The 20,404-nt window shown below is 52.2% G+C and overlaps 1 protein-coding gene across 7 annotated transcripts in view; it reads right to left on the reverse strand.

Annotated features, from left to right (window-relative positions):
- The window catches only part of NBEAL2 (neurobeachin like 2), a 189,235-nt gene that overhangs the window by 73,928 nt on the left and 94,903 nt on the right, over positions 1–20,404 (reverse strand). For all 7 annotated transcript variants that reach the window (XM_030549816.1, XM_030549814.1, XM_030549817.1 and 4 more), the window contains exons 4-7: positions 12,918–12,999; positions 11,172–11,296; positions 10,775–10,857; positions 313–398 (exon numbers count right to left, since the gene is read on the reverse strand). In XM_030549816.1, the coding sequence (XP_030405676.1) occupies positions 313–398; positions 10,775–10,857; positions 11,172–11,296; positions 12,918–12,999 (376 nt within the window). The remainder of the gene's footprint in view (positions 1–312; positions 399–10,774; positions 10,858–11,171; positions 11,297–12,917; positions 13,000–20,404) is intronic.

The following is a 20,404-nucleotide window of genomic DNA, read 5'->3' on the forward strand; positions in this document are numbered from 1 at the left end:
AAATGAGGATAACAACATCTTCCCCCTCCCTCCACCTTGCTGGTTGACCTGTGACCTCATCCGGGCAGGGACCTTGAGAAGTCACCTAGTCAAGCCCCCCCGACCCTGAGACAGGACCACGAAAAGCTACACCATCCCTGACAGGTTTTCGCCCCCCCCCCCATCCTTAAAGATCTTCAGAAAGGGGTGTGGAATCCCCCATCCTTGGTTATCAGACATGCCACGCTGGCTCCCCTGCCCACCGATCCCACCCCAGGGGCGGAGCGTGGCTTTCAGGAAGGAGGGGACCGCAGCAGCTAGGGATGAGTTAACCTTGGCTCCAGAGATAATGGCTCCCAAGAGGTGGATGAGTCGCAGCTGGAGTGCCTCGGGAAGCTGCCCCTCATCCTGGAAGCTCCCTGCAAAGGACGAGAGGGGAGAGCGGTTTAGCCAGTCAGTCGGAGACTGAGCACCAATCTCTGGAGGGGGGTGGATTTAGCTCAACTCCAAACTCCCACTTCTGGGGCACATGGAGAACCTGGGTACCACTGAGCAAAGGCAGGAGGAATAGCAGGTTGGGAATCAGTGACCAAGGGCATTCTCTTCATGGGGTGCGAGCACGGGGCTCCAGGGGCACGACTGCCAGTGAGATGCCCTGGATGGGGAGAGATCTCCCAGCGTACAGTCAGCAGGGGCTGCTCTAGGACATGCAGCAGATGATCTAATGGTATATGGCCATTACGAGAGAACACAGGGACTTTTCCCTCCACTTGTGGCACGGCCAGAGCCCTTACCCAGGCTGCCTGCTACGGTATGGCGGGTAACGAGTGGGGGATGCCAACCACTGCGGTTTGGAGGAAGAAGGGGCCTCTCTTGGTTACATTTTCTTCACAGTGAGCGAGGAAGGCTGGGGATTTGTAGCAGAATCTTTGTCACTTGATGCCTCAGTTTCCCCACCAGTAAAGCCAGGATAACACGGCTTCCTTTCTCTGCCGTGTCTATTTAGACCAGGGGTAGGCAACCTGCGGCATGCAAGCTGATTTTCAGTGGCACTCACACTGCCTGGGTCCTGGCCACCGGTCCGGGGCCTCTGCATTTTAATTTAATTTTAAATGAAGCTTCTTAAATATTTTTAAAACCTTATTTACTTTACATACTACAGTAGTTTAGTTATATATTATAGACTTAGAGAAAGAGACAGTTTAAAAATATTAAAATGCATTACTGGCACATGAAACCTTAAATCAGAGTGAATAAATGAAGACTCAGCACACCACTGCTGAAAGATTGCTGACCCCGATTTAGACTGTGAGCTCTGTGGGAGAGGAATTGGCTCTCAATGAGTGTATGTACAGCACCTAGCACATGCAGCCTTCATTTGTGTCACCCCTCTAGGCGTTAACCACACTACACATTGTAAATAGTAACTCAGGGCACACTCAGATCACTGCCGTATCTCCAGAGGTGGAGTAAGTCATGCCAGTTAGGATGGGGTGCTAATGCCCCTTGGGAGACCAAGGATTTGAGTCCCACTTCCAGTTTTGCCACTGACTCACTGTGCGGCCTTGGTCTAGAATGTTTCTGGGCCTCAGTTTCCCCATCTGTAAGAGGAGGCTGACACAGCTGCCCCTCCACCCCCAGCTCTTCATTTGCTATTTGGAAAGCTCGCCTCCTACTCCTTGGCGGGAAGATGCTACCGAAGGGCAAACGTGCTCTTATTTAAAATTGACCCTGGCGAGCATACAGGAGGGAGCCAGGGAGGGAGAGGGGCTGCATTAGCTAACGCCCTTCCCAGATCAGAGCTGTCCCACTGTAGGGTGGGAACACTCCCTCGGTCCTGCTGTGATAGGGATGTCGGGGGATAGAGGGGTGGGGAATTCTCTCATTCTAAAGGGTGCCCAAGAGCGAACCCCTTCTGGTGTCAAACCCAGCTCAGAGCGTGCGGATCAAACAGAACATGACGGGTGCTTGGGAAGTGCTTTGAAGATGAAAAGTGCTCCGGCTGGGTGCGGCAGCCCCACTTCCTTCGGCTGGGCCTGCGTTCAGAGAGAGAGCTCACAGCGCAGCTACTCTGGGAAGCAGCATCTCACCTACAGGGAGCATCCAGGAAGCCAAAACCCAGTGTCCTACAGGAAATACCCAGGGAGGATATAAACAGACGAGCGACACGGTACTGGGCCCCTCAGCGCTCACGCCAAGGGCTGCGAAGGGCGGACTGGTCAGCCTGCTCAGCCAGCGTCGGTAAAACACTCAGCCCCCTGGAACGTCTGCAAGCAGGCCGCCGGGTGAAGCCGGTGCAGGGAACCCTCACTGCAGGGGAAGAGGGGAATATTCTCCTCCTTTAGTCTGGCTTTGCCCACACTTGGTTCCATGTCCAACCTGGGCTCCCCTATGGGGCTCCCGCTGCCCCAAAACAGTCACCGCTCAGGCCACGGGGTCTCCAGCACTTATGCTGCCACCTCAATCAGTTCCTCCTTGTTGGCAGACCCAGTGGAGAAGCCAGGGACTGATGAAGCCAGAAGACTTTCTCCCCACCAACCCCCCAGGTCAGGCTGAGGCAGTGTGGGGGGAAGCCAGTGCTGCCAGCTCGGCGCCTTGGGCTAGCACGACATTCACGTGTCGAGCACAGGCTGGGAGATGAGCGCAGCATTTCCCTCCTAGCAAGGGGCACAGCGACTGCTACGGGGGGGTGGGGGGGAGGACGTGACCCCGGTCTCTAAACCTTGGAGCATGGCCCGTCCCCAGCCTGGCCTCTCCCAGTCCCAGCAGGCCCAGAGCGACGCACAGAACAGAGGCCAAGCCCTCCCGTTTCCACCCCACACACACCCGTGGAGCTCTCGGCCGCCGGTCTCTGACTGGACACACAGGGTCTGACCCAGGGGTCCCCACTAAGGGAGTTGGTGCAAACTTGCTTCACAGACTCCACCTTTCAACGCTCTCCTTGCGGGACACAAAGCTGATGGGCTGTTAGCTCACAATTCACCTCCCCTCCCCCCACAACAGGGCCGCTGCACAGAAAGGCAAGACCAAGAGCTGGGGCTGTCACAACCTGCACGTACACTACTTGCCAGTTCCTACTCCCTTGCCAACAGTTTTCCTCTTAGTGGTAGCTTCAGAGGCCTCATGGCTTAGGCACTGGACGGGGACTCGAGAGCCAAATTCAATTCCCAGTTCTGCCACAGCCTCCCCTATGTGCCCTTGGGCAAGTCACTTAACCGCATTGCGGGCTCAGGGTTAAGAGGCATACTGAGCACGGTAAGCGTATGTAGTTAATATTGGTCACTTTAGCATTCCTGTTTGAGTTACCATAGTGCCCACCCAGGATCAGAGGCCCATTACGCAGAATGCTCAACACACACCAAATACAAAAGACCAAGGACACATTACACAACCTTTGCACAGCAGCGTCTGCGCAGAACATCGCACTAGGCTTTGCAGAGAGCGTGTTCCACACTCCACTGGGGAAAGCAATGCCAACCCAAAGGAGAAAGGAGAAACAACGTAACAGATGGATTAAAAGCCACCCAACCAACACAGATGCAACGCACCGAGATTCGAGAGCAGGAAAGACACCTCCTGTGAGTCATCCCTTTTGCTGTATCTGGAGCTTCTTTCTCTAAGACACTGAATCATTCCTCACATCTGCCCTTGACAACTTCCGGCTGGCTTTACCTACTGACTGAGCTAGGAGGATCACTGTCTGGCTAGAAACACACATTCACCTGGGTTACAAGCACCACCACCCTGGGTAGGTAAGAAGGCAAGAACAGTGCCTTTACTCTGTTTACTCTCTGCATTTCACAGGCAAAGAGACTGGTCAGTTTCACATTCCAGGTGTCATGTGCTACCTCCAAAGCGAACTTATTCGGGCAGTAAAGACATGGATGGCGTTTAGATGGGTGTTTTCTTGAATGAAGCGCTTCTCAATGGAAGTTTCTTTAAAAACAACCCTCATGGAAACACCTCTTGACCTTCAGCATTAAACATCTTCTGCACACTAGCATTTCTGCATGCCACACGCATGGTTCAGGGAACTGGTAACTGGGCATCCAGCTTGGATTGCTGTTTCACTTACAGGAGATTGCAGTGCTGTCCAGGCACAGCACAGCACAGCGTAGTGCTGTTACAGGGTCTGGGGCCAGGGCACGGTGCAGGAATCCTTGTGGGAGATGTTCTCTGGCCTGGGTTAGCAGTAGATCAGACTAGACTGCCTCAGTCTAGGCAGCCCTGACCGTAGGTTTGCAATGCCAAGCTTTGTCCTTCTCTAGCGCCATTTTTAAGAGGATTCCCAAGCACATCACGCTGGGGTTTATTTAGAGGCCGGAGAGGCCTGTGTCTCGGATGGTTTAGACACAGCAAATCCTGCATCTTGGCAGCGGGTTAGACGTCCGGTCTCTATGGTTCTACGATTAAACGCTGCTTTTACAAGACCTACGTCTGGGGCCAAGTCTGAGCTGACCATTACCCTTTAAGGGCAGCAAGGAGCATTGCTGAGATCTCAGCATTCTTCATTGTAAATCTCAAAGCCCTTTACAAAGGGAGGCTCACTAGCACGAACCCTGTTTTACAGCCGAGAAAGCTGAGGCACATGGAGACTCCCGCAGTGCCACACAGCAATCTGGGATGAGAACCCAGCTCCCCAGGCAAGCAGCAGGATGGGCACTGAGGAGGGGAAGAGCGAGGATGAGAGAAGAGAGGTTGTGAGTCGGGTGTGTGGGTTGGCAGCAGAAGGGAGGGGGCTACAGAAAAGGGAAGAAAAAAAAGAGACAGACTGGAGATGATACCTGCGTCAGAAGCCCAGCTACCTGCATCGATACAAACACCAGCCACTGAAAACCCCATGAGGCTTCACCGCCCAGAAGCGGGTTTTCCCCAAAGGAAATTCTGCCAATTAATTCCACGAGAAGATTCATCTGGAGACGCTCATCCCCAGGCACAGCGTAGGCCTGAGAGCTCATTATCTTGTAGGGCTGCTGGACATGGGGCTCAGGGAAGGTTTTCCTGGTGCCCCGATTCTTTGTGGGACAGGGTGGGATTTTAATAGCGCCGTGAAGGGCCCCAACCCTGCAGGTGGCGCAGTGATTATTGCCTTTGCTCCCAATAGACACCGGGACAGAACGTGCTATGTGAGAAATCAGCCCAAATGCAAAGGGCATTTTTCCTCCTAAAAATAACTGGGCAAGGGGATTTACACCATGTGGTCAAAGAAAAACTTCCTGCGTAGTTTTAGGGGCTTTTTCTGCCCTGTCATGACTAGAAAGGGGCTACCAATTAGCTTCCCCGCAGCTGTCAGATGCAAGTTCTCCAGCTATTAACTCCAGCCACAACCCTGCAGCCTTGTAGTTCAGCAGTACGGACTCAGGTGTGGAAAATTCAGTGCCCCTGTGTGTGTGTAGCTTTAAGAAGGGTCCATCCAGCAAGGCACCCTCCTGTCTAAGAGACACGTCAGGCGCCTGGCAGGAGCTCCTGTCGTGGATACAATGTCATGCTTCTACAGAGTACACCAAACAGAGGCTGAGATACTGGAGGAAAAAGGAAGTTTACTGTTCCCTCTCTAGAAATATCCAATACTCCGGTGCTGTGTGATCAATGGAAAATGGTAAATAAAGCATTACGGGCACCCAGACCTAAGCTGAAAAATCTGGAGTCTATGGCCTCCCTGCCGCACAGGGAACACTTGCTGGTGCATGGAGCAAACCCATTAGCATGCGAAGGAAAGAGTGCCAGTGAGGACAAATCCCCAGCTAGCAACAGAGAATATTAAAAACCCGAGTAGCCAACGAGTAATGTGCAATCAATCCACTCCAACGGGCTCCTGCCCCCATGGGAACAGCAGCGTCTTCTAAAAGCAGCGCTAACATCCTGGCGTAGATTTTTGCCCCCGCCGCTCAGTTCTCTCATATACGTGTGGTCTAATTCAGACTAAGCACCCCAGGCCAGGGCCCCCATCTTTACTTGGGCCCTGTATGTCTATCGCACTGTACAGATATTGGTAATCCTGAGCCAGGCCAAACTCCGAGCCCTGGGAGGTTACCCCTGCACTAGTCATCCAAGTACCATTTGTTATCTAATCAGATACTCACCGTGCACAGTTCTACTGGTCACCCCCAACCAGGGCGGCTCTAGCCATTTCGCTGCCCCAAGCATGGCGGCATGCCGCAGGGGGTGCTCTGCCGCTCACCAGTCCCGTGGCTCTGGTGGACCTCCTGCAAGCATCCCTGTGGATGCTCCACCGGAGCCGCGGGACCAGCGGACCCTCCGCAGGCATGCCTGCGGGAGGTCCACAGGAGCTGCCTGCTGCCCTCTGGGCAACCGGCAGAGCGCCCCCCGCAGCATGCCGCCCCAAGCATGCGCTTGGCGTGCTGGGGCCTGGAGCCGGCCCTGCCTCCAACGTGAGAGTTACTTACACACATGTTCATAGAGTCCAAAGTGTTTAATACAAGAGCCAATCTAAAGTCTCCCAATGCAAGGAGTTATCCTGTGCAGCTTATTCGTCATAATAAAACACAGGGCTTCAGCTCAGGTCATCAACAAAGCACAGGACTTGTTCAAATCGGAGCCTGGATATAGATTTTGGATTTCACATATCCCTGCAGTTTTAGGGGGCCTGAATCCAGGGTTTTTCTGTAACCTCACCCCCGCTCTATTTCCTCCAATACTATAGGCCTCCAGTTAGTCAGGAAGTTATTGGTGAATTCAGGTTAATCTTAGAAAATGAGGGGCTGTGTTGAAATGGACGTGAGGGAAAGGGGAACTTCATGAAACCCAACCCTCCCACCCTAGTTAAAAAAGTAACTTGTAAATGGGGAGAGAATTGTGTTTGCAGACTTTCTTCCTTCTTTATAGTTTTGTGGAAAAGCCTGGAGGGATATTTTCAAAAATGATGTTTTACATTAGAAATTCAGGTCTCGTTCTTGGAAGATTTCCAAGTATAGGACAATGAAAGAGGTTGTGTCATCTGGGAAGCAAAACCTACAAAGCTTTAAGTCAGATTGTCTAAAACTCTTTATCGTGTGTAATGCCTCTTTAACTGCAATGCCTGAGAAACAGTTGGGAGAAAAGCTCTCGATAAAAACAAAACCTCCTTCAATGAAAGGCTAAGAAAGCTCTACTCCAGCTCCCTGGTCCTTCAACAAAACTTCCACCAAGAATAGGGCAAATGAGATTTGACATTTCTAAAACAAACAAGCGGAACTTTTCTTAGTGGGGGGCGGGCAGGGAAGGGGAAGGTGGGAAGATGCTGGAATGGTTCATACAGGGCTCTGTTTCTCTCAGTGTTTGAGTAAAGCAAGCACAAAATAAAGTTTAAGAGTGAACAGAAATAATCCCTTTCCCTAAATCGGGTTTCCCTCCAGCCAGCCACAGTCCTCCAAGAACAGCAGGTTAGCCAAGACCTGAGTTTCTAATGTAAAAAATCAACAAGCTGGGGTGAGGGATGGGGCTTTCAAAAAGTAAAGAAAATGTCCAAAGCATATTTCTACAGCATGGCAAGCAACCAGCTCTCCCCCTTCCAGTCAGATTGCACTGGGCTTTTCATTCCAACACAAAGGAAGGAAAAGTTCATTTGTGAAGTGAATGGGATCATAGGCTGCAGTTCCTTGCAAGGCAGCCACACGCCCAGCTTTCTGAAACAGCTTCGCCCCCTTCAATCAAGCCTCTTCCTCTTTAGATGCCATCAGCACACGGAAGGACATGATAACAGGAGGGACCAGCAGCATGGACACCCTGCCCTCCTCCTCAGAAGCAGCCACTTGCTCCTCGGGGATGAAGTAGCTGGGAAGGAGTGGCCAGGGCCGGGAGGACTCTGCCACTCTGAGAGGCAGGACAAACCCGGCTCCCTGTGAAATGGGTTATCGGGCAGCTGCTAGCACTGGTTATTTCTGGTAGCCTAGCTCTCAGTGGAGAACCCAAGGAGACCAGCTGGGCACGCTCAATCATGCTTTCCGGAGTCTCCACCATCACTTGGCGCTTGGATGGCACCAAGACGAGGGCCCCAGGTTGAGCCTGGTTGGCCACAGACAGCAAACACACAACGGTAGGAGACTGCATGGCATGTACTGATGCTAGCCACCGAGCCATCCCCCATGCCCAGCTTCTGGACCATTTGATCAGTGCAGGCTCCCACCGGGAGGCTGAAAGGGAACTGGGGGGCCACCCACGCTGCTGCCCCAATTTGTAGCATTCCCCCTCCCTCTCTCTTTGCTGCCATTGTCCTCTCCTGGAGGAAGGCTGAAATGAACGAGCTCCTAGCAGCACCAGCTGAGAAGGGCCCCATCGTCCTGGACACAGGAAGACGGTCTCAGTCAGGACGTTCCATCTAGTCCCCCTTACAGCCTTCCAAAGCCTCCCCCATTGTGGTGTGTCTCAGCACTGCCAGTGAAAGCCCCCAGACGGCTCCTAAACTCCAGGCCTTTCCTCGGCCTCCGAGCTGTTGGTTCCACACAGGAATATCCCCTGCCCCCCGCCCCTTTACTGTACAATGTTCCTTAGGAAGTTCGTTATAGACGTTAACGAATCAATGAGACGAGTCAGTCAGCATGGTCAGGCTCAGAGTCCAAGACAGAGAGCGCTCAGCTCTGGTAACGAAGGAAATTCCTTCACTAGTTGGGGGAACCTTGCCTAGAAACTAACACGAGGCTATTTATTGCCCCAGGGATGCGGGAAGAAGTAGTTCCCAGGCTCAACCAGAGGCACACGGCACATTTGGCAAGACGATTCCAAGAGCCAGAGGAAAGGAAGGAGCAAAAGGAACGCCAACCACTGTGTGGAATTCCCCTTGCAAGCCCACAGAGAATGGGCTAACCTACCGACCGCTATGCCTACCTTCATGCCTCCAGCTTCCATCCCGGACACATCACACGATCCATTGTCTACAGCCAAGTACTGAGGTACAACCGCATCTGCTCTAACCCCTCAGACAGAGACCAACACCTACAAAATCTCCACCAACATTCTCAAAACTACAATACCCACATGAGGAAATAAGGAAACAGATCAACAGAGCCAGACGTGTACCCAGAAGCCTCCTACTGCAAGACAAACCCAAGAAAGAAACCAACAGGACTCCACTGGCCATCACATACAGCCCCCAACTAAAACCCCTCCAACGCATCATCAAGGATCTACAACCCATCCTGGACAATGATCCCACACTTTCACAGGCCTTGGGTGGCAGGCCAGTCCTTGCCCACAGACAACCTGCCAACCTGAAACATATTCTCACCAGTAACTGCACACCGCACCATAATAACTCTAGCTCAGGACCCAATCCATGCAACAAACCTCGATGCCAACTCTGCCCACATATCTCCACCAGCGACACCATCACAAGACCTAACCAGATCAGCCACACCATCACTGGTTCATTCACCTGCACATCCACCAATGTAATATACGCCATCATATGCCAGCAATGCCCCTCTGCTATGTACATCGGCCAAACTGGACAGTCTCTATGGAAAAGGATAAATGGACACAAAATCAGACATTAGGAATGGCAATATACAAAAACCTGTAGGAGAGCACTTCAACCTCCCTGGCCACACTATAGCATACCTTAAGGTGGCCATCCTGCAGCAAAAAAACTTCAGGACCAGACTTCAAAGAGAAACTGCTGAGCTTCAGTTCATCTGCAAATTTGACACCATCAGCTCAGGATTGAACAAAGACTGTGAATGGCTTGCCAACTACAGAACCAGTTTCTCCTCTCTTGGTTTTCACACCTCAACTGCTAGAACAGGGCCTCATCCTCCCTGATTGAACTGACCTCGTTATCTCTAGCTTGCTTGCTAGCATATATATACCTGCCCCTGGAAATTTCCACTACATGCATCTGAGGAAGTGGGTATTCACCCACGAAAGCTCATGCTCCAAAACATCTGTTAGTCTATAAGGTGGCACAGGATTCTTTGCTGCTTTTACAGATCCAGACTAACACAGCTACCCCTCTGACACTTGACACCACAGAGAATGGGCCCAGAAAGGATGGGAGGCAGCTTTGGTAGCTAGGAAAGCCCCCAGGAAGCCTTCCTGGTGTCCAAGCAAAATGAGAACAAAACCCAGACATTCAATGGCCCGCAGGAGAGTTTTATACATCGGCTCCCATGACCAGACCAAGGCTACTGGGTGGAACTTGCTCAGTGTCCCAGTGGAGGAGCGTCCACATTACGAACCCCCTGCCTGTTTGCAGACGGCCTCAGCGGAGAGGGCCTGGACTGAATGGGTCTGGAGAGTCAACTCCTCTCGGACGCTAAGGAGCGAGTCCTTCAAATTAAGCAGTAAGCACATCGGCTGCTGCCCCCGCTATGTGGAGAAACAGGTAGGTCCAGTCTCCAAGGCCGGTACCTTTCGCCAAAACTACATTCGCTCCCCATCCCCATTTGAAACAACGCACTTAGTCCCCACTCCTCTGGGATACAGGAACATGAGAGGCAGAATGGTGTTCTGGGTAATATGCAAATACACTTTCTCAACATGTACTGCCGGCTTACAGCCGCCATCTGTCAGCACTGGGGTCCCGCCTGTAGGGAGGAAATCTGGGAAGCGCAAGCATGCTTTTTGGGTGCACACACTGCGCTTTTCAACACCACAGAGAGCCCCCGGTGCCAGGCTGGAGGAAATCAAGGGTCGTTAAAGACGATAACTGCCTGCAAAGGCCTGGAAAGGTTAGGGTGACATTTCACTCCAGCATGGGGAGGGAAGGAGGAGGGCTCCTGAATGGAGAGATAAGAGCACTGGAGACAGACCAACATCCAATCAGGGCTGGAGGAGGGGGAGTTGGTTGTTTGGCATTTACCTTGGAAGAAAGTGCTGAACTCTAGAGGCAAAGCAGCTGGTGCAAACTTGTATTTGCTCTTCTCTTTCATGCTGACAATTTCCCTAGAAACACAGGAAACGCAGGGGAAGTGAGACAGGATTCCGGGCAGGGAGCAGCTAACAGGGAGCAAGCCGGAGACGGTGGCGTTGAAATTACTCGGCCAAGGCATCCGAGTGGTGCAGCGCTGAGTCATTAGATGCTGCACGTTTGAAATGGGGAGTGACATGCCTCGTGACCCCACTCTCGGACACCCCACACCAACGTGTTTTATGCAATGGATTATGGCTTGTCATCGAATCTGACCCCGCAGGCCAATCTACCTAGACCACAGCACAGCAAGATCATCCACACAGGACACTGCTCCACACCCACTCACCCGCTCAGCTGCCGCCTCCACGTCTGGTAGGGGTCGAAGAGGCATTCGTAGAGGTGCAATGCATAGACGGTTACGGTCTCTAGCTGAGACCTGCCGGGGGCACACTGCTCCGGGGTGTTCTTTAGCTACAAGGACAGAAAAAACCTGGTTAATCCGCAGCATTGAAGAAAAAAAAAAAAAAAGCACCTTCACCCACCCCCCACTAAATAATCTTCATTAACATTCAGTCATGCTGCTGAAAAGTGTCTGGAAGATGTGAAGTGCTATTGAAATGCTGTATTATTATTCAGGCTAATTTCACTCATTTGATCATAAGCTCCTTCAGAGGAAGTGGAAGAGCGTGTATTTGAGTCTGTCGCAGCTGCCCTTGAAGGCGACCTTTATTATCACTACCTCCTCCAGAGGACATGGGCTGGGACCAGAGGGCATTTCTGTGCCAGGTGCTGTACACACACTCTAAAGAGACAGTCCCCACCTTGAAGATCTCACAATCTTGACAGGTTATGGGACACAACAGGGGGAGATGAACAAAAAAGGCAGAGGGGGAAGACAGCCAAATGACTGGGTGTGTTATACTGAACAGCAGTTGCAATGTGGCCCATGACCACAGAGGATGTTTTTAACAATCCAACTGACCATTTTTGGCTTCCTTTGATAGAAAAATGAAGCCTGAAAAACCTTGTTTGATTTTTTTTGTTTGTTTTAATTTTTCCTGGTTATTTACCTTTGAAATCCTCCCAAATGTCAAGTCTGATCGTTCCTGGATGACCTCTGGGAGGCCTTGGGGATGCTTACTGTGGATTTTAACAAGGGCTGAAGATGTGAAGTCTTTAACAAAGGCTTCCTTTTCCAAAGCGTTAGTCAGTCATTGGCATTAAACGAATGCCACCAAAAAAGTTCTATGCAGCCTAATTAAAAAATCCCTGCCCCTCATAATAGCTCAGCTTTCCCTCCCTACATTTATGAGGCCACTGTTCAGCTCTCTACTTAGTCTTTGCATGCAAGACAGGATCTGGGTGTCTAGCGTTAAACAGGCAGCATCATTTTCAATTTGCCTTTGTTCATCATACAATAATATAAAAGCAGGCACACGTCCAATTTGTTTCACCTTTGTGGGTCACCTCTAAGGGATGTTGGAGAGGGGAAGTGAACCAGAATTTCTGTCAGGTCATGGCGGTCCCCCAGAAGTCATGAAAATGTGAGCTCCATAATTTAACAGTTCACCCCAGCATAGGGGTCCCACTCAGAGCCACACATTATGGCATTATATGGTACAGGGGACCTTGTCTGGGCCTGCTGCGCTGGCAGGAGACTCACTGAGTGCAGAACATGTGGGCAGCATAGGAACATGTCACTTCATGGCTGTTCTTTGCAAGCTTCAGTGTCCTGGCCCCTGTATGACATGTCAGTGACACACTTCATCCGGGATGAGGCCTTAGAAGAGAGCTCTATGGCCCAAGAACCAGTATATTCCAGGTTCACAGATTTGAAGGCAGAAGGAACCACTGATCTAGTCTGATCTGTGTAACACAGGCCAGGGGAAACCCTTGCGTTTTGCTGGCTTCTTAATATCGCTAGCCCATCTATGGATTTCGGGTTGATTTCAACAACAGGCCAAGCCCAGACATAAGCATTTCCATGCTCACAGCGTGCAACTTCCGCTGCTGCATGTGGGGTTATCTAGGGGCCCTGTGTAATGGGGCATGTGCCTGGCACAAACACACATGCTAGGAAGCCAGCACTTACCTTGGCTGTACATGCAACCAGCAAGCTAAGCACCTCGTGGATAAAAACTGGCGTCCTGTCGGCTTGGACATTTTCTAAATTCCTGCAAAGGGGGAGGAGGAGAAAAAAAGAGGGGGAGGATGAGAATTGCAACTGGTTTAGATAAGGAGCAGCAAAGGGGAACGCTGCAAACTGTATACAGTTTGGTTTGCAATAGATTGGCGGGGGGGAGGCGGTGGAATCAGCTGACCTTTGCCTGGTTTTTAAGTGAATTGGTCTATCACCACAATAGTGAGCGATTTATCCATGGCTCCCCTTGCCTCAGGGCAACTTTTAGCCACATCAGCTGGGTCTTAAAAAAAATAAAATAAAGAGCCATCACCCTACCCCTAATACAGTCCCAAGGTCAATTAACTCAACCGGCTGTGTCTTTCGCTGCATCCTACGGGCACTCAAGCAGATGAGAACCGTCTGACAGAGAGACCAAACACCAGCCGATAGTAACGCTGACCCTGCTGTCTGACTAGCATTTCAGAGAGCTTGTTGGAATAAGTGCTTGAGCATAGTAGCAAATGGGGCCACTCATTCCATTCATTCCCAAGAGGAGCGTTCTCCTCTAGAGCACTGGCCTGCTAAACCCAAGGTTGTGAGTTCAATCCTTGAGGGGGCCACTTAGGGAACTGTCTTAAAAATCTGTGTGGGGATTGGGCCTGCTTTGAGCAGGGGATTGGACTAGATGACCCCCTGAGGTCCCTTCCAACCCTGATATTCTGCGATTCTAGATCCACAATGGGGAGGCACTGGAGTGCTGCAGAGGCAGAGCTGTGCTTGCCCCAGATGGGAAAGTAATGGAAGGTAGAACCAGTCTCAAGCCTACAGCCAAGCCCACTGCCCTCTCTCAGAGAGGCATTGGTGGAGTCCCACACAGCTCCCCTCAGCTAAAGGGAAGTCCCTTGACAATTGCCACCCAGAGAGGCGGTAAACTGGAGGAAAGGAAAGGGCGGGCCATGTCTGTCCATCCACCTTCCCAGCAACAGGGGAGTCAGACAGGCCGAGAGCCTCTCTCAGCCAGGGGAACTTTCTGATCAGGACACAAAGAGGCAAACGCACAAATTCCCTTTAGGAAATTAACTCAGTCCCAAGTGAACACTGCCTAGAGAAAAGTGAACTTCCAAGGGCTGGGACAGTAGAAGGAGCCAGGAAGAGCTTCCAGCCTGTGCCAGACCAGGTCAGCTTGGATCTGGAGTAGAGCAGGTTCCGGTTACATCAGTTTACAATGAGCCATCACAGCCCCCAAGATTCTCCTCTCCCCTACCAACCCCTTAGTTAACTCGAGCATCAGAGAGAACCTTGATGAGCAAAGGACATTTGAAAGCTCCCGACAGACATGGGGGAGTGGGCAGCTGCTCAAGATTTGCACTGGTCGAGAATTTTCCATTGAAACCTTTTTCTACAAAAACTTCATTTTTTTGCAAAAAAGCGTCCGCTTTCTGTGGAAACCTGAAGTATTTGGACACGATGCCTCACCTCCTACCCCGCCATTCTTCTCTATGGGCTGAGCTCCCTGGTTGGACTACATCTCCCATGATGCATGACTCCCCTGACCAAGAGGAGAGACCATGTTGCTTCATGGGAGATGTAGTCCACCCAGGGAGCCAACCTCATGGATGAGAATGGGGTGTGAGTCACCCAAAGTACAACTCCCATGAGGTATTGCAGCAGCACTTCAGAATTTAAGGTCTTTTGGATTTTGGCTAAAATTTCAAATTTTTGCCAAGAAAAACTAAATTTTCTGCCAAAATTCCTCCCTCCGCCCCAACCAGCTTTAGTCAAGACCTCTCTTCTTGGCAGGACCAGTCTCTCGATTCCCTCTGTTCAGTCCAGCGTCCCCATCATGGCTGCATCTCCAGCCACAGCATTTGGGGGCAACAATGACCCTATGGTCATTTGTGGCTAAATGCTCTGAGTTTTGGAGTCCTGAGAAACCTCCTGAAAGCCCGCATTTTGGGCCAAAAAGCCTGAAGTTCGATACATATTGCCACCCACCTCCCCCAGTGCTGAGCTGGCCAGAACTTCCACTGGGACCTGCTCCCTCTCTGCTGCCAAATAGCCCTTCTGGCCGCAGCTTAGAAGGGAGGCTGTGCTGGGGTAATGAAAGATAAAGCCCACAGCTGGCTGTGGAGAGCGAGGCAGGTGAGGGAGGTGATGGAGCCTGATCTTGCAGAGGGGAACTGAAGGGGTACCGCGCTGGCTGAGAACATCCTCCCTTCCAATGGTTAAGGGGGGGAGAAGAGCAGGTCAGCCCAGCCAGAGAGCGTGAACGTCACTGGTCTGCACAAACAAACCACAAATCCTGACACATACAAGTCCAATTGTTCAGAACTGGCCTGTCTCCAGAGCTAAATATCAAGGCAGCGCCCGTTCCAGGGGTCAGGGGTGAAAGAGATGAGCCTTTGCAAGACATGGGAGGAGGCAGGTGGATGGGTTCTCCTCAGAATCATGCTTCAAAAGGGACCCTCAAGAGCTCAGTTAATGAGGATGGCAGCTGCCAAGTCTCCCAAGTCACCAGGTTGAATTTGAGGCCCTGGCCCCCACGCACGAGTCAATTATCAGCCTTTTCTTATCTCTGACTGGCAGACGGCAGGCACCAGCAGGCAGGAATGCAGGAAGGGAGAGAAAACAAGGGTTTCCAAAGCCTCCTCCCAGGAATATCCAAAATTCACAGGCTGGGAGGGGAGGGGAGGGGAGGGGCAGAAAGGAGACACGCTGCACTTCACTCTTCAAAAGCAATGGAAGGGACTCCCCGTGTGAGTGCGGAGAATGGCAGAAGCATCTGGGGGGAGTATTGGGGGGGTGGAAGAGGGACTCCACAGCCATCCAAGGAGGTGTAACCCCCCCCCCATAGTCTTATTTCACAGCCCAACCAGAGGGAGTTCACCAGAAAGTGGTTGAGGTGATCAGGGACTGACCGAGATGATTAAGAAGAATTGCAGGTCTCTTAACCCAGCTAAGCACTAATTAAGCAGGAGGGAAGGGGGAGGAAGAGAGAATAACCGGATACATGCATGTACATACACTGCAAACCATCTACATCATAGGTCGCAACTCTCACCGTCTCTCGCGGACGAAGGATGCCAGCAAAATTGCACGTGATAGGTGTAAGGAAGAAGGAATCCCTTGCAGGAACAATGGCCTTTGTGGTTCAGGCCCACAACTGGGACTCTGCGTGAGGATCCATAGGCTAGAAGCTGGATCTGCTGCTGCCTGGGTGGCTGACACATCCACACTGCCACCTGACCACTCTGGCAGATCGACGACTGATGGGCCGTGAACCTCATGGGCCCAAGCCTCACGGGATGTGCTGCCCACAAAGGGCCCGATAGGTGCCGGTGCACTACTAAAATCTGGGGGGGAACACCCGGAGAGTGTGCGCGCACCTACGCAGATCTCCAGCTGGCTGCTACAACAGATCCTGTTCCTTCACCTTGCTCTTGGTCTCTGGTTGCTAAGCCCAGCTCAGACTTTTGACTCCGGCTTCTGACTCGGGTCTCAGGCCTCAGACTCCAGATCCACCCACTGGTCCTCACTGCACATGCCCCAGCCATGACACTTGGGACAGACTCACTATGAGACCTTGGGCACGCCCCTAAATCTCCGTGCCTCAGTTTCCCATCTGTAAAATGGGGATATTATTACTTTTCTCCCACCCCGTCTATTCCATTGATGCTGTAAGCTCTTCAGCGCAGGAGCTGTCTCTTACTAGATTCATACACAGCTCCTAGTGCAATGGGCCTGTGATCTCAACTGGGACTTCTACATGCTGCCATAATACATAACAGCAATGGTGCTATCACTCTTCATTGAGGGCGGACCAAGGGGTACAGGTAGGACCAAATGGAGGAGGAAATCACTAGCAAAGAACATTTTCTAATGGAGGGTTGTACTAGACTGTGGAAGAATGAGATTTGTAAGGCCATGGGAATGCTGATTTGTTCATTTGTCGATCATTTAAATTGATCAGGAATTGGAAAGATTTGCAAGTTCCGATGGGAGAAAGAACAAAACAAGTGCTGTGTCTTCGGGGATGTCCGCACTGCGGGCTGGATATATCGACGCCAGCTCCTGGAGTCACACCCACGCGAGTGCCGAGCGGGCTAGCGTGCTGAAAACAGACGCAGAGCAGAGATGGCGCGAGGACGTGCCCAGCGCCTCAGATGGGAGTGTACGGGGAAGGGCGAGCCTTTTGCGCTGCTGCGACCACGCTTCCGTTTCCAGCGGGCTAGCCTAATCAGAGCTAGTGAGGGTCTGGCTCTTGCTGCTGGATCTGACAGCTCCCGCTCCAGGTGTCCACGTCCTCAGACGGTGAGCGGATGTGAAGATTAGCACTCACGTTGGGGGATCGGCATTCTCTCCTAAAGAGCCTCCATCCCCATCCTGAGGCTGCGCTAGGGGAAGGATGCAAAGGCTGAAAGAGACCTACTGGATATGTTTCATCTCTGGGGATGATAGGAAGCTAAGGAGAGAGAGACAGGAAGTGACCAGGGCATTATCTAAGAGTCCCCTCCCAAAGGCAATAATGTTCAGAGCCATTTAGCATCTCCTAAAACCAATATCCCACCGTCACCATCTCCTACAAAGCCAGCCTACCACCAGCACAAGGGACAGGGAGAAGTGAGAAACTTTACCACAGCGTCATTTTTAGCTACTGAAAGCTCATCTAGCTGCTAAGAATAGGGGAACTGGGAGCCAGGAGACCTGGGTTATACTCTCAGTTCTGCTGCCAACATGGTATGTGGCTCTGGGTAAGTCACTTGCCTGCTTGGTGCCTCAGTTTCCCGCTCTACAACAGGGAGGACACTAGGAATGCTGATGTAAAGACAGAAGTGCAAATGCTAAAGATCCTCCCGCTTAGACCTGCATCTAACGCACAAGGTTTTCACTCCTGTGACTTCTGTTAGCCACACGCAGCTAAGAGGGCAAACCCCAAGCAACCTGGCAAACCCCACATTAGTCTCTTCCCTCCCCTGATGGCTGCCAGCTCCATTCATCCCCCAGCAAGAAGACCCGGGCTGTCTGATAGGAGCCTCAGGAGCAAGGCCCCTTTCTGAGTATCAGTGGGGCTGCTTCTCTGCTCATAGCCCATTCCTGGTATTACTGTAGCTCTTGATACCCAGCCGAGATGGGGGCCTCACGGTGCTAGGTGCTGTACAAATACATGGACCCGGAGAACATGCCATCTAAACAAACAAGGCAGAGTGTGGGAGGAAGGAAGAGCCACTAACCCTATCGTACAGATGGGGAACTAGGGCTCAGAGCAATTAAGTGAGTCAGTGGCAGAGCCTAGTCTGGTGCTGTAAACACAGACCCTCCTTCCTCTCATCATCCGCCCAAGCGGACAGCACAGACTAGCTGGGCATCTTTACACGCTGGGCACCAGAGCAGGGACAGACGTGTCGTAGCCCGTCTCCCGGTTCCTTGTCCCCTCTGCTCTCCTGCAAGCTGGACGTGCTCCCCCGGCACCTCCGGGGCTCCCGTTGAGCACTGCAGGCAGCCGCAGCGGGCAGGATGGGGGACAAGCTGCGGTGCTCCACAGTCAGGAGAGAGGCACTGAAGTGGCTGCTCCACTTCCCCTTTCGATGGCAAGTAAACGGAACCCCCCCAGCATCTGCCCACCTCCCGAGCCAGCATGTGGATCCTCCCTTTACTCTTGCTGTGGGGAGGATGTGAGGGAGAAACCGACAATACAAGCAGCTGCATCCCCCTAGCAAAGGCTCTGTCAGAGAGGCGGGGACAGACTCGGGGTTACCGTGCAGCACTGGGAGACAGGACTCCTGGCTCTACCCCCAGCTCTGCCAGGCAAGTGCTGGAGGAGCCTAACCAAGTCACTTTGTGTGCCTCAGTCGCTCCAAGGGTAGAATGGGTAAACACTGCACCTGCCTCTCAGGGGTGCTGTGAAGCTAAATACTTCCGTGCTGCATTACCTGCCGAGCTGAGGCAGGGACCGCACCTGCTGCAGCATGTTCTGCGTGACGGGTCAGAAGGCTGGGCCAGGCACTTTGTGACCTAGAGGCTAGAACACTGGACTGGGTTCTGTTCCTGGCTCTGCCACCAACACAGTGTGCGATTATGGCCAAATCACTCCCTCTGTGCCTCAGTTTCCGTGTACATAATGGGGAATACTAGCACTGCCTATCTCCTGGGGACACTGACAGCCCATTCATGATTGCAAGGAGCTTCGATCCTATGGCCATGGAAGACCAGAGGAGGACTTGGGTAGGAAGAACCACGCAGACTGCAAGTGCTGGGGGAGGGAGGCAGGCAGCAAGAGAGGGTTGGGAATTGGAGACATTTCCTGAATGAAGCAGGATGTGGAAAGGCATCAGGGGCACCTCGAAGGAGGGAGTCCAGTTGCTCTCTCAGGTCACACCAGGATCAACTCAGTCACCCCCAGCAGAGCAGAGACCAGAGTAAGACCCAGGTGTTGCTTAGAGCCCAAGTTTCTCTCTGCAAGGTGGAGGATTCAAAGGATGAACGAGTTCCAGCATCGCTCCAGCACAAACCTACCCCTGATGCTGGATTGAAGCAGGACAGGCTGCTCTCCCGGGCAAGGTGGGGGAGCAGGGCAATGTGACAGTGCAGCACGCACGTTGCAGCTGGGCAGGAGTTGCTGAGAAATAACGTGTCAACAGGGGAAAAAAAAAATCAACCTAAGTTGGCTCAGCAGAGACTTGAGCTGGCTCAGAATCAGGGCTCTGGCAGGGTTGATCCAGGGAAAGCCCCTCCTCTGCCCCCAGCCATGTCAAGGGTGCAGCAACATTTGATGTGTCCTGGCAGATTTCAGCATCTCGGCAAAGTGAAAGTTGGGGGTGGGGATGGCTGGTGTTGGGGGAACCAGGAGATCTGGAGGTTAAGCCCCTGGACAGCACCATATCCTCTGCATTCACCCTTCATTCCCCTCTAGCTACCTGCCTTCCTTCTCTCATTCCCTGGCTCCCCCGCCCCCATGCTACTTCTGCCATCCCTCCCTTCTCTACCCTCTGGCCAACCCAAAACACGAGCAGTGACTGGGCCCCTGAAATTCCAGGAGATAAGGCTGCTGACAGCTAAGCTGTGCCCCATTATCACCCAGCGCTGAGACAGACCTTTAGTAACCGGTCACAAGACTCTTGGGCACAGGGACCCACCTCCTGCTCACTTGCCTCGAGCAGAACGGAGACAGACCCGCGTGCTTTCCTCTACCCCCACATGGCGTTGGACCGTCCCCCCTCCCCACTTCAAAAGGCCAGGGTGGTTAGATAGTGGGAAAATAAGCTAAAGGCTTCACACATCCTGGTGTTGCCAAGGCTGGTAACAGTTGAAGGAACACGATGGTCTCACCACAAAAATTAGCAACAGAATAAAAACCACCAGCTCATGCTCTGAAAGCAGAAGGGGAGGCCAGGGCTGAGGGCTACCAACCACAGGCAGGAACAAGCCAGAGGCCCTGGGCTCATTTTGATCTGAAACTA

This window comes from Gopherus evgoodei, chromosome 2, assembly GCF_007399415.2.
Source record: "Gopherus evgoodei ecotype Sinaloan lineage chromosome 2, rGopEvg1_v1.p, whole genome shotgun sequence".
Taxonomy (NCBI): Eukaryota; Metazoa; Chordata; order Testudines; family Testudinidae; genus Gopherus; species Gopherus evgoodei.